This window comes from Tyto alba, unplaced genomic scaffold (assembly GCF_018691265.1).
Source record: "Tyto alba isolate M040663 unplaced genomic scaffold, T.alba_DEE_v4.0 Super-Scaffold_39, whole genome shotgun sequence".
NCBI lineage: Eukaryota > Metazoa > Chordata > Aves > Strigiformes > Tytonidae > Tyto > Tyto alba.
The window spans coordinates 8,363,082-8,377,892 of NW_024881314.1; the positions used below are offsets into that span (position 1 = coordinate 8,363,082).

At 55.2% G+C, this 14,811-nt stretch overlaps 1 protein-coding gene across 1 annotated transcript; it reads left to right on the forward strand.

Moving 5' to 3' along the window:
* Window positions 1-3,197: 3,197 nt before the first annotated feature.
* On the forward strand, window positions 3,198-6,585 carry GALR2 (galanin receptor 2). The gene is made up of 2 exons (XM_033002485.2): window positions 3,198-3,732; window positions 5,066-6,585. The coding sequence occupies exons 1-2, from the start codon at window positions 3,392-3,394 to the stop codon at window positions 5,844-5,846; spliced, it is 1,122 nt and encodes a 373-aa protein (XP_032858376.1). The 5' UTR covers window positions 3,198-3,391; the 3' UTR covers window positions 5,847-6,585.
* The last annotated feature ends 8,226 nt before the right edge of the window (window positions 6,586-14,811 follow it).

Below are 14,811 nucleotides of genomic sequence, written 5' to 3' on the forward strand. Positions count from 1 at the left end.
TCCCTTCGCACCTTTCCTGGGACACCTTCAAGCGTGCTGGTCTGGGCAGCCCTCGAGGAGAGCAAGTTTAAACAACCCCAGGCCAAGCACTAGCCAAAATCTCCCACCTCCAGCCACTGCATGTATAGGGCGGCATGGAGCACTTTTACCCCCATCTGACTGTATACCTGGTAAAAGAAGAGGCCTCCTGTTGTTATTTAAAAGCCCCAAACACACCCAAATCCAGGAGCATTTATCTGCAGCAATGTAAAGGTATAAACCTGAAGGAAGCAGTTAAGACCAGGTCCTCTCGCACGAGGGCTTTAAATATTTGAACCAAACTTAGAGATACCTCTTTAGGGACAAAGATCAAACTGTTTTCTGAATACGTACTGTCCTAAATACTTATGCAAACATAGCCATTATAACACTGAGCATTACACACTGCTCCGATAGCTGTTCCCAGTGGGCTCACCCCCCCAGACCCATCTGTGCCAGTCCGGGGCTCTGCCTGACTTTGGGGCCAGCGAGGCTGGCTCCGGTTTGCTGCTGCCATGCTACAGCAAGCAGCAATTTTTGTTCCTCTCCCCTTGAGGGGTCACCTATGACCTCTTATTTCTGATTTCAAAGCTGTCCTTTCCCTCTTGTGGACATGAAAGCTCAAAGGGGAAAAAGAAAACCCGAGTCATCAAGCTAGAGCTTTCCATTGAAAATCTTTTAAGCTCCTTCTGTCTGCTTTGGGTTTCCACCGTATCTCCCAGGGATCCATTCCCGATCTAAACCAAACTGTGTTTCAGGATGATGCTTGAGCCAAGCAGAGACATGTCAGTTGGAGCATGTTTTATAAACAACAGCTCCTCTCTCACAGTCATAGTGGTTCAGACAGACTTGGGTTAGGTTGGCACTGCAGCACCCATGTTCAGATGTCTCAATGCAAACACGCGCACGTTGCACACCAGGGGACCTGCTCCAACAGCAAAACAGCCATGAGGTTTATCACAGGCACGTTTCTGCCACACTGCCTTCTTCATATGCTGGCACAAAGCTTTGCTGCTCCTCTGGAGTCTGTAAGTGGGAGGATAAAACTGTCAACTGCTGGCTCAGTGCACAGATTCCTGATGTAGAGCTGGCTCTGCTCTTCCCCCACGGCAGAGGGAGTGGAGGACAACAGAAACCTGTGGCACTGCATCGATCAGAGCCTTGGTTGAGAGCCTTGCAGTGAGGTGGTGAGTCTGAGCTGCCTTTGGTGTCTCAGGGAGAGCTGTGTAGAATAAATCCACTGAGTTACTGGCTCCAGAGACTCCCACCATGCATAGACCATTCTTGTGCCACCAGCCCCTGCAGCCTGGGAGGGCTAGTAGCCTTACAACATGCCTTTTCCTTTTGCTTTTGGCCACCCTTGGAGGCCAGATCCCAGCCTGCTGCACCCCTGCCCACATAACCCATCTATGTCTCAGGCCAGGAAATTATTTTGCAGTTTCTGGATGAGGGATCCTGCTGCTGATCTTTGCATACAGTGCTTCAGGTTGCAGGTTGCACTGGTGTTTGGGAAGAAACTGAGGGTTTTCCCTCATCTCTCTTAATAGTCTCCCTGCGCAGCATGGGGGTAGACCTGGCCTCTCTGTGAGCTGACCACAGCTCAAGGGAGACCAAAGACACCACCAATGCCAATAAACCCAAATGCCAGTGCCCTGCTGTGGGTATCTGAGGGCGCAGGGAGCTGGGGCAGTTCCCGCATGGTGCAAGCTCCCTGGGGCTGGGCTCTCCCCAGGAGCTGGCCCTGAAACCTCCGTGGCTAAGGCTGGGGACGTGGCACAGCCCTCGCCGAGGGCAGGAATGACTCCCCAAGGGCGTGTGGCCAATCTGGGACCAGGAGAGGAAGGCAGTGCTGTGCTGCTGTGTCTCAGCACCTCCCTGTGCCCTGCGGGATGGCCGGCTTTCTTCTGTGCTTCTCCTAATTGCCTGCTTTTCCCTGCGAGATAACGTCAGGAGCAGAGCATCCTCACACCAAAGTGGTGTACTCACTTCCCCACGTACCTCATCTGTGCAGCTGAACGGGAGCTGGACCGGTGGGGCATCCTGTGGGCTGCCAAGGGTGAAAAGGGCTTCATATCGTGTGGCAGCAATGTCACAGGGCTGTGACTGTCCCCAGACCTCCCCAGCACTGCCAGCGGGCTTAGATCTGAATGGTCATTAAGACAACTGAGAAGCTGTGGAGTGGGTTAGTTATAGGAGTAATTGATAAGTTCAATATTTCTCTCTTCACAGGAACAAAGCAAGACAGCCTGGGGGCCAGATGAAGTGTCCTTGGGGAGCTGATTGCACTGGCCAGTCCTGAGACTTCCATCTGTGAAGGCTCTGAAGGAACAAAACAGGCAATTTTGCAGGCAGGAAAGGAAGACAGATGTGATAAAGATTTGTTCTCACTGCAGTGAATTACCTTGATCCCCCATCCCAGAGAAGAAATAAAGATTCTCCTGCAAACCTGAGCTCACCTCTGGGGTGTTTTGGTGCAAGGATTTAGCTGTGTACTGTACAATTTGGACATGCTCAGAGTTCGAGTCCTAAAAATCCAACCCCACAGCCCCTGGGGTTAGACAAGCCCTCTCCCAGTGACCGCAGCGAGGGGGGGAACAGTAAGGAAAACCACTTGGACACACCACTTTGGGGTGCCCAGCCCGGCTACCCCAGCCCCTTCCCGGGGGGGTCACAGCACCGAAAGACATTTCACCCCGTTGAATTTACACCACCCTCCCCCCGGAGCAAACCGGCCCCGGCCCGAACCCCAATGCCCGGGGGGGGTGGTTCCTGTGGCCGTTGCTCGGAGGGCCGGTGTTTCTCCCCGCGGGGAGCGGGGTCGGGGCGCGATGCGCGGGGCCGGGCGGGAGCCACCGCCCCGGAGCCCCCCCGGACCCCCCCGCTCCGCCGGCGGGAGGGAGAGCGCCGAGCCGCGCCGGCGGAGCCGCACCGAGCGGCCGCGGGCTGCCAGCCGACCCGGAGAAGGTGAAGGGCGCCCGGTTCCCCCCGGCATCATCCCCCCACCCCGCACCCCCGGGGCACACCCCCGCCTGCTCTCCCCGTGTAACCCCAGCCGGCCCTCCGTGTGCCCCGGCGGGTCCCCCTGCACACTCTCCGTGCACCCCTTTTCCCGTGCATGCCCGGTACGCTCCCCGCCACGCTCTCCGTGCATCCCCCTTTTCCTTTGCATCCCCGCTGCGCTCCCCAGCACGCTCCCCGTGCACCCCCTTTCCCTGGTGCGCTCCCCCCTGACCTCTCCGTGCACCCCTTTTCCCGTGCAATCCCTGATATACCCCCAGCTACACTCCCTGTGCACCCCCTTTCCCGTGCATCCCCGCCGCGCTCTCCCAGGCACATTCTCCATCCCTGCTCCACGCTCCACGCGCTCTCAGCCATGAACGGATCAGCGGTGGGCTCTGAGGGGGGCTGGCAGCCCGAGTCGGTGATCATCCCACTGGTGTACCTCATCATCTTCCTCGTGGGCACGGTGGGCAACTGCCTGGTCCTGGCTGTGCTGCTGCGCAACGGGCAGGTGAAGAACACCACCAACCTCTTCATCCTCAACCTGGGGGTGGCCGACCTCTGCTTCATCCTCTTCTGCGTCCCCTTCCAAGCCACCATCTACACCCTGGAGGGCTGGGTGTTCGGGCCATTCATGTGCAAGGCTGTCCACTTCTTCATCTACCTCACCATGTACGCCAGCAGCTTCACCCTGGCCACCGTCTCCCTCGACAGGTAGGAAAGGGGATGGAGGGGCTCCCTGTATACTGAGGCACCCCCTTCTCTGGGTCCCCCCCCCCTCCAGGGCAGGAGAAGGGACAGAACCCCCTGGAGCCAAGCCCTGCTTCCTGCAACCTCCCGGGGAGATCCAGGACCATTTTCCAGTTCGTGTGTGCAAGGAAATGCAACCACCAAGGATGGGGTCCAGCAGAGAGGGTTGGATTAGGACCCTTGCCCCCAGTACCCAGCCAGAGGAAGCTTTCAGACCCCGAAGCTGTAGGACTGGGGTTTGTCCACAGCTGAAAGGGGGATAGAAAATCAGAGAGAAATAAAGCTCCGTCCCCGCACAGACCCAGCTCTTCCTGGGATGTGTGGAGAGAGCCCCTGCCCGCCTGCCAAAGCAGGCAAACCTCGAGGAGAAGACACGGGGATGTTTGAGCTGGGACACTGTTTTTCCCATCCTCCCCTTTTATTAGTAAAAAGCCCCTTTCTATCCCCATGCTGCCCCTTGTCCTAGTGACTGTACCAGTGAGGGTTTTAGCCAGGAAGCTCTGTAAAATGCAGCCTGGTGCTGCTGCCTGCGTTTTACCCACTGTTAGCTCAGTCCCTGCCTCTGCAAGGGCTGGTGAGTTACTAACTTGCAGCAAGCAAGAGGCAGAGAACTCCTAGTGCTGCTTCACTCAGTGCCTGAAACCTGTGAGAAGGGATGTGGAAAGTCCCCATGAAAGTCCCCTGGGAAGACTGGATGTGTCCTGCCATCCCATCCCAGCACCACGCTGGCTGCCGGGACAGCGCCCCCCCCCACCCCCCCGGGAGCTAAAACACAGTCCCTTGTCTCTCCTCCTGCATCCCCCAGAGCTGGGAGGACCAGAGGTGTTAAATAGGGGGTTGCAAAAGCCCCCAGATCTGGGTGTAATTAAGGAACCTGCTAATTGCAGAACTGAAAATGGGTGATGTGATTTCACATGTGCCAGTGTCAGGAACATGGTGTGGGGGGGACTTGCTTCCGCCTTCATATCCTCACTACTGCTAATGCTTGTGCCAGACAGACTGATGATCAAGTGAGGATCTGCTGAATTAGGGAGAAGGACAGAAGGGACCATCCCCATCTTCCCCCCAAGCACTGCTGGGAGCAGAGAGGGTGACAGGACAGGGTCAGGGGAGAGGATCTTCCTCACTCCACCGTGCTGCACAGGGACCCTGAGAAGCACCAGGGGATCAGTTGTGTGACTAACTGCTCTGGAAAGCTCAAATCCATCACTTCTGCCCTTTCTCCAGTCTGCTCCTGGAGCATCTCTCTGTGCCCTCCCCAGGACTGCAGTCATGTCCCTCCCCTTTTCCCGTGCAGGTATTTGGCCATACGATACCCCCTGCACTCGAGGGAGCTGAGGACACCCAGGAATGCCCTCATGGCCATCTGCTTCATCTGGGGGCTTTCCTTCATCTTCTCAAGCCCTTACCTCAGCTACTACCAGGAGTTCCAGTTGGCCAACCTGACCGTCTGCCACCCCATCTGGGAGATCTCCCAGCGCAAGGTGATGGACATCTGCACCTTCATCTTCAGCTACATCATCCCAGTGCTGATTCTGAGCCTCACTTACGTGCGGACTATTCGCTACCTGTGGAGGTCTGTGGACCCTCTCCAAGACATGTCGGAATCCAAGAAGGCCAAGCGGAAGGTCACCAGGATGATCATCATTGTAGCCGTCCTGTTCTGCCTCTGTTGGCTGCCCCATCACCTGGTCATCCTCTGTGTCTGGTTTGGGTACTTCCCCCTCAATCACGCTACGTATGTGCTCCGCATCCTCTCGCATCTCATCTCCTACGCCAACTCCTGTGTGAACCCCATCGTCTATGCCCTGGTCTCCAAACACTTCCGCAAGGGCTTCAAGAAGATCTTCATCTGCCTTTTGCCCAGGAAGGTGGCCAACAAGGTGCACGTGGCCCAGGTGATGAACACCGTCAGCACGCTGGAGGCAGAGCTCAGCGAGGTGACCCACGTCAGTGAAGCCCTTCCTGGCCACTCCTCCGTGCGCTGCCAGGTCCCAGCCCAGCCCTGGGAGGAGGCAGAGCTGGTGGGACATCAGCAGAAAGCCGATGGCTCCTTCATCACCTTCAGCGTCACCTAGCAGAGCTTCTTCCCACCCCATGGCTTTGCAGTCTCCCACGGCATCGCAGGCCTGGGGATGGGCTACATTTTGGGTTGAAATGCGTCAGATCACACCCTTTTTCATTCAAATGCATCCAGATATCATAACTGTTAAAGAAATGCTGCTGACTAAAGACATCCAAGAAAGTGACCGAGGATTCAAGGGCAGGATTTGCTTCCACCAAGCACTTGCTGAGAGCAGAGAGATCAAACCCTCAAATCAACTCTCATGTGTAATCACCCGTTTCTCTGTCATGGACGTACTTACACCCTGTGACACCCTGTTGCATCTACACCTGGAGCCTATTGAAAGCTGTGATCCCTCCAAGCAATGCAGTGTCTGGCTGGAGTTAGCAGGGTGAACTGCTAGGGACATTTGGGAAGTCTTGGTTCATTTGCGTCCCAGTTCAGGAGTTGTGTCCCAGGGAAGCGCCGGCCACAGCCACATGAGAACAAACCTGGCTCAGGTAAGAAAATCCAGGAGAGATGCATAGAAATCAGCAGAAAAACCTTCCTGGTGCTGGCTGGGCTTTCACATCTCCCTGGGGCTCGTGGCTTGGGGGAGGTTTCTCCGAGATGGAGTGTGGCTGGAAGCAGGATCTGTTGCCAAGACAAGCACCGTAGCTCAAGTACTGGACTTTCAAGGGCACAGGGCACCACCCCGCGCTGCTGCCTGTGGCTCATCCCCATTTTGGTGCGTGCGAGGCTTTGCAGAGTGTCCGGAGGTCACCGAGGACCGGCGGGGTGGGAGGCTGTCTGCCGTGTCCCCGTGGGAGAGGTGGTGCTGGCGGGGGGAAGTGGAGGGGCACAGCAGTGGGTCAGCGCTGGGTGAGGATTGTCATGCTTTCAGACAGCTTGGGCACAGCTCAGCGGCTCAGACCAGGCGAGGTGCTTGTGGGGAAGAGCAAAGCGGAACATTGGCACTGCTTTCCTGAGGCCGCGGTGAGGGGCTGGACAGCCGGGGCTGTGTGAGTGCTGGGGGACCCCAGCCAGCTGGGGAAGCCTCAATAAAACCCTCCATCCCGTGTCCAGCTCCCTTGAGACACTCCACAGTCTGCAGCGAGGAGAGAGGGGTGCTGGAGGGGTGGTGGGACCCGAGGGAAGCTGCGGGCAGTGGGGGGGTGGAGGGTGTGGGTTACGTCTGAGTGTGGGGAATGGCCCTGCACCCCCCAGTGAAGCTGTACCCACACCAAAGAGGTTGACATGACTCATGCACCCCAACTCTGAACACTGCAAAGGCTCCACAAGCAGCTGAGCCCTGCCACCGCCAGCAGCCCAGGGCTTTATCTAAAGATCCATCATTTTCTGTACCAGAAGAACATCACTAGAATAGGATCAATTAACTCTTTTGAAAACCCTGTGGCAGAGCACAGCCAGAGGTGGTGGTGAACGCGCACAGGAGCTAGGACAAGCTGTGCTGAGGAGCCTTGCAATTCCCAGGTCTGTACCCCGACAGCACCACAAGCACCTGTGAAAATCAGGTCTCTATAAATTGCCATTACAGAGGGTTTAAGTCTGTCTGCACAGATTTCCCTCCTTGTGGACCCCCATGGCAGAGATCCCCAGGACTGGGATGTGGTGCAGGAGGCTGTTTCTGTCCAAGACACTGGCTCTCCTCAAGGTCTGGGTGCTGACACAGCCCTCCTTCACACTGCACTGCCCTCCACTCATCCCCAGCACTTGGCTTTTCTTCCGAGAAAGCTTTTGGCTGTAAAAGATTTGTTTTTCCCTCCTGGGTGTTATTATAACCAGATCTTCCTGTCCTCACACAGAGAGCCATAAATCGGCCACTGCCTCATATCAATAACCATTATATTTAGTCTAGCCCTGCTCATGTCATAAGTCACAGAGAGTGAGTGTATAAACAGTTCCATTACTTATAGCTGCATTTATCTCCCCTGCTCAACCCTTCCTAGCCAGGGAAAACATTGAACCAGCCATGCAAACATGGTTAAAAGTTTTATCTTCCTCCTGCCCTCGTCCACTTCTGCTCGGAGAGCCACGAGTTCTGGCTCTGATGAATCCCCCTGACACCGAGGGGTTCAGTTCCCTCTCCTGGACACAGTTATCACCTCACCTTGGGGTTGGAGATGATGTCCCACCACCTCTGAACTACGCAAGGACTGGGGTCCCTGTACTGGTGTGGCTAGGGGTGCAATGTCCCCTGCCTCTTTGTGCCATCACAGAGGAGACACTGACCCCATTCCCTTCCTTCTTGCCACCCCCCAGACTCATTTTCCCATCACACCCGGCTGCACCCCCATATCTCAACCTGAGATGCTACTGGGCATCACGGTGCCAGTGCTGGAGCCACACCCCAGGAAGCCCCACGGAGTCAGTGCCCGCTTTCAAGCCCAGGTTGTTCCCCTTCATGCAGGGCTGATTTTCTCAGAAAGGACAGGAGTTGCTCCTGAGTTCATCTTTTTATAGTGTTCACAAGAAAATAAAAATAACTGTCTCATAGGTGTACAAGCCAGCCAGCAAACCTCAGTCCCTGCATTGTGCCCCTGCAAGGGGCTCAAAATCCACCCAGAAAGAGTGAGCCTTTGCTTTGAGACTTGCAAGATGCGGGGGTGGGTGGAGGAAGGAACCAGGCTGGTACCCAGTTACCTCATCTCACTGTGGGGTGAGAGCTGGGGTGTTGGGGGAAGGACCAGAAAGGAGGAGCAACCCCCTGGGGCTGTACTGGGGCTGCTGCTGCTCTTGCTACTGATGCTCACCATGACCCAGCACACAGTGCCTGGCCCCGGGGGGACCCACAGGGAGCAGGGCCAGCGGTGCCCCAAACTCCTCACCCAGCCCCAGGGAGGGCTCCTGGTGCCATCCCTGGCCTGGCCATGGGAAAAACTGGGGCCACCGACCTCTCAAACCCCCAGCACCAAGCTGTCCCCAGTCTGGGGGATGACTCTGAGCACCAAAGCTGTGTCTCTGGCAACCCACTTCTCACAGCCATCTCGAATCCTTGGGCAACAGCGTGGCTACCATGAAACAGCCGAAGAAGAGGGAGATGACTCTGATGGGTGACTCTGAACCTGGCTGACAGCACTTGGGCTGAATCCCACAGACCCACCTTGGCAAAAGCAGGCTCACAGCAACCAGAAGGAAAAAAGTGATAAATTACTGTAGATTTTGTAAACTCAGTTTGTTTCCGACTATTTTGGAATTGCATGGGAAAGGATGCTCAAAATAGCATTAGCAGCTTAGAGCTGTGACTACCAGCCAGAGGAGAAAAGGGGACAGGTCACCTCTTCAAAACAGCTCACCAAAACCACACACACTGTCAGCAACACTGCCGCTCGCTGCTCCGCCTCGGCTCGGCTTTGCCATAGGCAGCTAGTTGGTTTGCAGCTTTGGGTCTTTTTGAGGAGCCCCAGCGTTGCCATAATACCAGCACAGCAAACACCCTGGGATGCAGGTGCTCTCACCCCATTGCAAGGCTCACATCCAGCCCTGGCAGAAACAGATTTAAAATAATAATAACAATAATTAGTAATAATAATAACAACAACAACAGTAATAATAACAATAATAATGAATCAGTGGGAAAAGGGGTGGGTTTTGCGAATCCCACGGGTGGAGGTGCAGGCTGTGGGGCACTAGGACAACTTCAGGGACAACTTCATGAAGAAGCTGCCAACTGCTGCAAGTACTACATGGCTAGAACACGCCACGGCTCGTCTGCCAGCTGCATCTGAGAATGGCAGCCTGGACACTGGGAGAAGGTGCAAAAGACAAATAGCTGTGTACAAGAGCAAGCTAGTACCTATTCAACACCCTGCCCATACTGCCTTCTGCCCTAAATTACACAGGATCCACCTCCTGCACCACCCCAGGGGACACCCAGCCCTGGGCACCTTCCTGACCACACCAGCCATGCATCCACCACTGTACCCCATGGTCTAGCAGCATCTTCCCAAGCAAGGGAAAGGAGAGAGGGCAAAATAAGAAGGAAGCAATGCATTACTGAAGTAAATCCTTCACCAAAGTATGACAGAGATGGTTCCCCAAAGGAGAGACTTGGAGAACTATCTTTAGCTGAAAAGACACAAAAGCAGCACTGTGATGCTGCAGTCAAACACACAGAATCAATGTCAGTGAGTATGTGGCCATGCAAAAAAGCTCAGGAAAGAAAGGACAAGCAGGGTTTTTTTTAAGCATCAATAATTTTGTGTGAACAAGGTGGTTTGCAGAGACTTACAGCACATCCATTAATTACATTTAACACAACCCCCCCGTAAATTGACTTCATCTCCACCTGGCTCCCTCTTGCTGGTGAGTGCCAGGCAGGCACTGACGGAGTTGGGAGCTGCACTCTGGAGGCACAACAGGTCCCTGGGGAGTGAGACCCTGAGGGGGTGTGTAAGGCAGAGCCAGGGAGGACGCTGCCCTCCACCCCCAGACAGACTTTTCCCTGGGTGCCATTCATGCTGAGGCTCAGCAGGGTCCAGGCTCTGAATGGGAATGGCTTAAGAGAAGGGTAGAAAATGAAAGTACAGAGGAAGGAGTTTGGAAGCACAGCTCCTGTCTGTGCAAAGCTGCTCCCAGCCTTTCCAACAGCCTCCCAAGCCCGTGGCTGAGCCCTGCCCTATGCTATTAACTATTCTAGAACTGCCCAGCCACCCCTGTGACCTCTTTGAAGACAAATCCCAGGACACCTGTAACAGCTCCCAGCCCAAAGCATCTTTGTGTCCCCTCTCCCCAGGCACCGCTGACACCGGCTCAATTCTGGTCACTGTTCAGCAGCAAGACCCCAGAGCGTGACAGCAGGCTGGGGGCAGGCTCTGCACAGCACCTAGCTTGGGGGGCTGTACCTCACTCCTGCCTCCAGCACCCCCAAATCCCCTCTGGCACGCCCCGCAGCTCGCGTGGCTGCTCTCACCCTCACACAGGAGCAACATAGTGCTTTGCCATGATTAGACAGCAAAGTCTGGGCTTTTACAGATCTCTGCTGTGACACATCCCACATGCCCTCCCCATTTTATGGCTCCTCACCCATCGATTGGTACTTACTCATTTGCAGGCAGTGAGAGTGAAGCCTGGGCCAGCTGCTGGATCATTACGCCATTTACAAGATTCTACAGAAACAGAGAAAAAAAAACACTGTCCAGCTTATCTGCCATTGCCCCTGCTCATCTGAGGATGAAACCATCACCCTCCCACCCAGCCCATGCCTTGATCAGCCCTTCAAGGGAAAGCACAAGGTTTTGCTGCCAACACAAAACCACAGTGGGAAGTGACTTTCCCCCCAAATAACAGAGCATCTTATGCCCAGATGGAAAAAATAAGAGCATCATGACCTGTCCCCACTCTCCCAGCTGAGTGGGGACAGGCTCCCAGTCCGTCACTTTAGGAGGTTTTATCTTAAGTAAACAGCACTTCAAGTCCCCATGTTCCAGTTAAAGTTTAATAAAAGCAGATTCAACTGGAAGTGGAAAATAAATAGGCTAAACTCAGCTCCCATCAAGCCCAACGGCGGGCAGGGAGACAAGTGGCACTTGGCTGAAACCTCAGGTCAGCGCGAGCTTTCCACCTCACAGATTCATCACTGGGGTTGAAGAAGTTGTTTTGGTTTGTGATTTTGTTTTGTTTTCAAACACTTACTCTGCCAAATTTGCTCCCCAGTGTGACAAGGCAGCCAAGGGGTACAGGGGGCTGAGGCTTTTGAGCCTCCCACTCTTTGGTTTGCTCACAGCTGCAAATCACACCAGTATCAGCCCTGGGGTGGCTGCAGGGGCCTCTGAGCCTGTCCCTGTCCCAGCAGGGTTTGACAAACCCCTTTTGCTGCCCTAAAATAATGGTCAGTGCCAAGGAAGCCATGAGAACAGGTAGGACAGCCAGACCCTGGCATATCCCCCCAGCCTGGCCCACTGCAGCAAAAAAACTCCCCAAAACCAGAGAAATGGGGTTCTAGCCCTAAAACCCTGGGAATCAGAGACACATTCCCCAACCTGTCCCCATCTGTGTCAGGGGAGTCACGGGCAGAACAGAACAGGAGGTGAGGGGAGGGTGTTAAACCCTGCAGGAGCCTTGGAGGAAGCAAAGGGGGAGGCAGAGGGGGCTCAGCCCCCGGCTCGGGTCCGTGGCCCCTTCCTGTGGTCTCAACATCATTTGTGGCTCCGTGCTCAGCTCTTAGCAGGGGGTGTGAAGTGCTCAACTGCGAGAGTGTCGGGGACGGTGCTGGCTGCCACGATCGCTCTTAATTAACACGTCGTGAGGACATTCCTTACCATAAAAAGCCAAGCAGCATGCGGAGCTGTTCCCCAGCGCTGCACAGCATCGGGCGCGACTCGGACACTTGAGGTCAGCCCGGAGGGGGCGAGCAGCTCTCCCCGCTCCCACCCCGAGGAAGGGGTGGCTCTGGCCGAAGCGTGCTCCTGCTCCCAACACAGGTCTGGTTGCTGCAGCGACTGCTCCGCAAGGCTGAGAGCCCGTCCCACCTCCCCCACCTTCGTTCCTTGCACAGGGGAGAGACAGGAGGTGTGGGAAGGGTTAGAACCAGGGAAAAGTGGGACCAGGTGGCTCCACTTCCCCTTTAGCTCAGGGAAAATGAGGGTCTTGGACTCCCACCTAAGAGCCATACACCTAGGAGCAGCAGAAGCTACCTCTTTCCGCAGGTACTCATAATTTCCAGCTCCTCCTTGCTGTACGGCTGCCACCAAGCTAGGCTCTCAGCTGCCAGCAGCCTCTTACACTCTGTTTCCTTCCTCCAGATGTGGCCAGGGCACCCCTGGGGTAGAAAACAACCCAGCCAACTTCTGGTGTTGGTAAAGGAGAGACGAGGAGGGAGTGGGACATTTTACATCCCATCTCTGAGTGCATCTCCCCACCTGTGAGCCAAGCTGGACCAGCTCCTCGCCAACCCCAGACTGATACAGGTTTCCTGGGGGAACGGGCTGACAGCAAAGCCCCAAAATGCCTCTTTCAGTGTAGGCCGTGCAGAGGCATTCCCAGAGCCTCTGGAAAACGGGATGTGGCCCCATCCCAGACCCTAAAGGATCTCATGCATTTCCTCCAGGCTCTGGTTAGCACAAGAGCATCAGCACAGGGAGGATACCAGCTCCCGCACACTAAAGTTCAGATGCTCCAGAAACGCTGTAGGCAAAGCTCCCTGCTTCCCTCCCCCAGCTTTGCCTGCAGCTGTTCCAGGTGAATCTCCTCACCCTGGGATCAGCTGCAGTAAAACGTACTTTACAGCCTCAGCCTGTGCACAATGAATTCCACACACCCTCCTGGAGAAGAAAATTCAGATCAGACCACTGCTGTGTCAGAAACAGATCCAGAAAGATGGAATCCAGCTCCGTCTGGTGAATGTCAGTGTGTGCATCCAGCAGGCTTGATGCCACATATAATATAAGCCAGCAGCGCTTTGCTTATGCTTAAAAACACTCTGTCCAGTGCCTGCCAGCCTTCAGAGGCTCTTGGAGCAGGCAGAAGGAAGAACAGCTAGTACTAAAGTCTCAGGTTTCGTCAAGCATTTGAGATCTGAGAGCAGGAGGGAAGGTCCCTGCCGGGGACCCCTCTGGGGTGGGTACTGTGAGCCTGCACGGCCAGGCAAGTGTGACCACAATTTGAACCCACACAGTGGTCAGGCTCTGGGCTGGACACACCTGAGAGCAGGTAGCGCTTCAGGCCATGCTCAGGTCACAGGCTGAGGAGGAAGAAGAGGTCAGGGGTTCAAAATGGCCAGGAGCTACCCAAAACAGAGCTGTCTCTGGAGGCAGCAGCCCGGGCAAGCAGCTGGGTCTGCCACAGCAGGACCCATCTTCTCATGCAGGCTCTAACATCCAACCCTGTGTGACGTGGGGGGAGATGGGCCATCACCTCTCTGCCCTTTGTCACTTGGCCCCTACTCTTATCCACTGGCACCACAACTGCCCGGGGCAGACCCTTCCCAGGACATGGAACCCTGACTTCCCCAGGGACACAGCCCGCCTCATGGCTGTGACACTGACCCCGCAGAGCAGCCTCCCCTGCTGGGAAAAGGCAGGGTTGGGGGATGCGCAACAGCACAAGGGTTAAAACGCAGCACTCCACTTTTCTGCCATCTGTTCTCACTCCCTGTTTCATGCTGAGGTCTGCCTTGCTCTCTCCAGCTCCCCATGCTGTTTGCAGTGCCCTGGCCAGTGACACAGCAGCTCTTCCACTGCTGGGCTAATTAGACACCAGCAAACATTCACTCCTGTAAACACGGGCTCAGGTGAATAATGGATTTGCTCCAAATTGCAAAGTAGCAGCTATTGTGAGCACTCCCAGCTCTATGGAAACCCTGTATTTCAAGTGTTACCACAGGCAAATAACGGAGAAGATCCCATAATAGAGCAAACAGCAGGAGTGAGATGGGAGCTGGAGGTGCCTGGCCAGACCAGAAACAACATATGTGCCCCAAAACGCTGAAAAGCCTCGGTGCGAAGATGCCAGAGCCCAGCTCCTGTATCAAAGCCTGCCAGTATCACTCCAATGCACATGGGAGAATAGCACTGGTTTCTAACATGATGCCCACAGGTTAAATGAAGGGAATGGACTTAGCTGCTTGCAGGAAAGAGGTTCATTAGATTTAACAAGACAGGAGACAAAGAAAAACAGGGATGGGAAGGAGGTGCTCTGCAAAAATCAGTATGGGAACACTTCTACACATGCTCTCCCTCAGGTCAATGAGGAGCAGCAACCAGCCAGGACGCCACAGAGTTCCCTCAGGTTCCCACTGCTCTGTCATGACTGCAGCCTGTCGTCACCCTGCCGCTGCCAGATGCAGGACAGAGAACCACTGCTGGGACAGCTCGTGAAACTTTGGGGGAAACCAGCCCCTGGATGTAACTAGGCTGTTGGCCGGCCAGGCACCACCACACAGCCAGACACCACCATACCCCAGAATCAGCATCTTGCCCCATCACTGAACTGAGTAACAGTTAAGAGTAATGAAGTGAAAATCCTTTGGGATCCTACAG

What these genes read in the sequence shown, in the direction of transcription:
- GALR2 (XM_033002485.2), top strand. Translation starts at nt 3,392, where the DNA reads ATGAACGGATCAGCGGTGGGCTCTGAGGGGGGCTGGCAGCCCGAGTCG. An exon ending in GCCACCGTCTCCCTCGACAG is followed by an intron (nt 3,733 to 5,065) that starts GTAGGAAAGGGG and finishes TTTCCCGTGCAG; the next exon opens with GTATTTGGCCATACGATACC.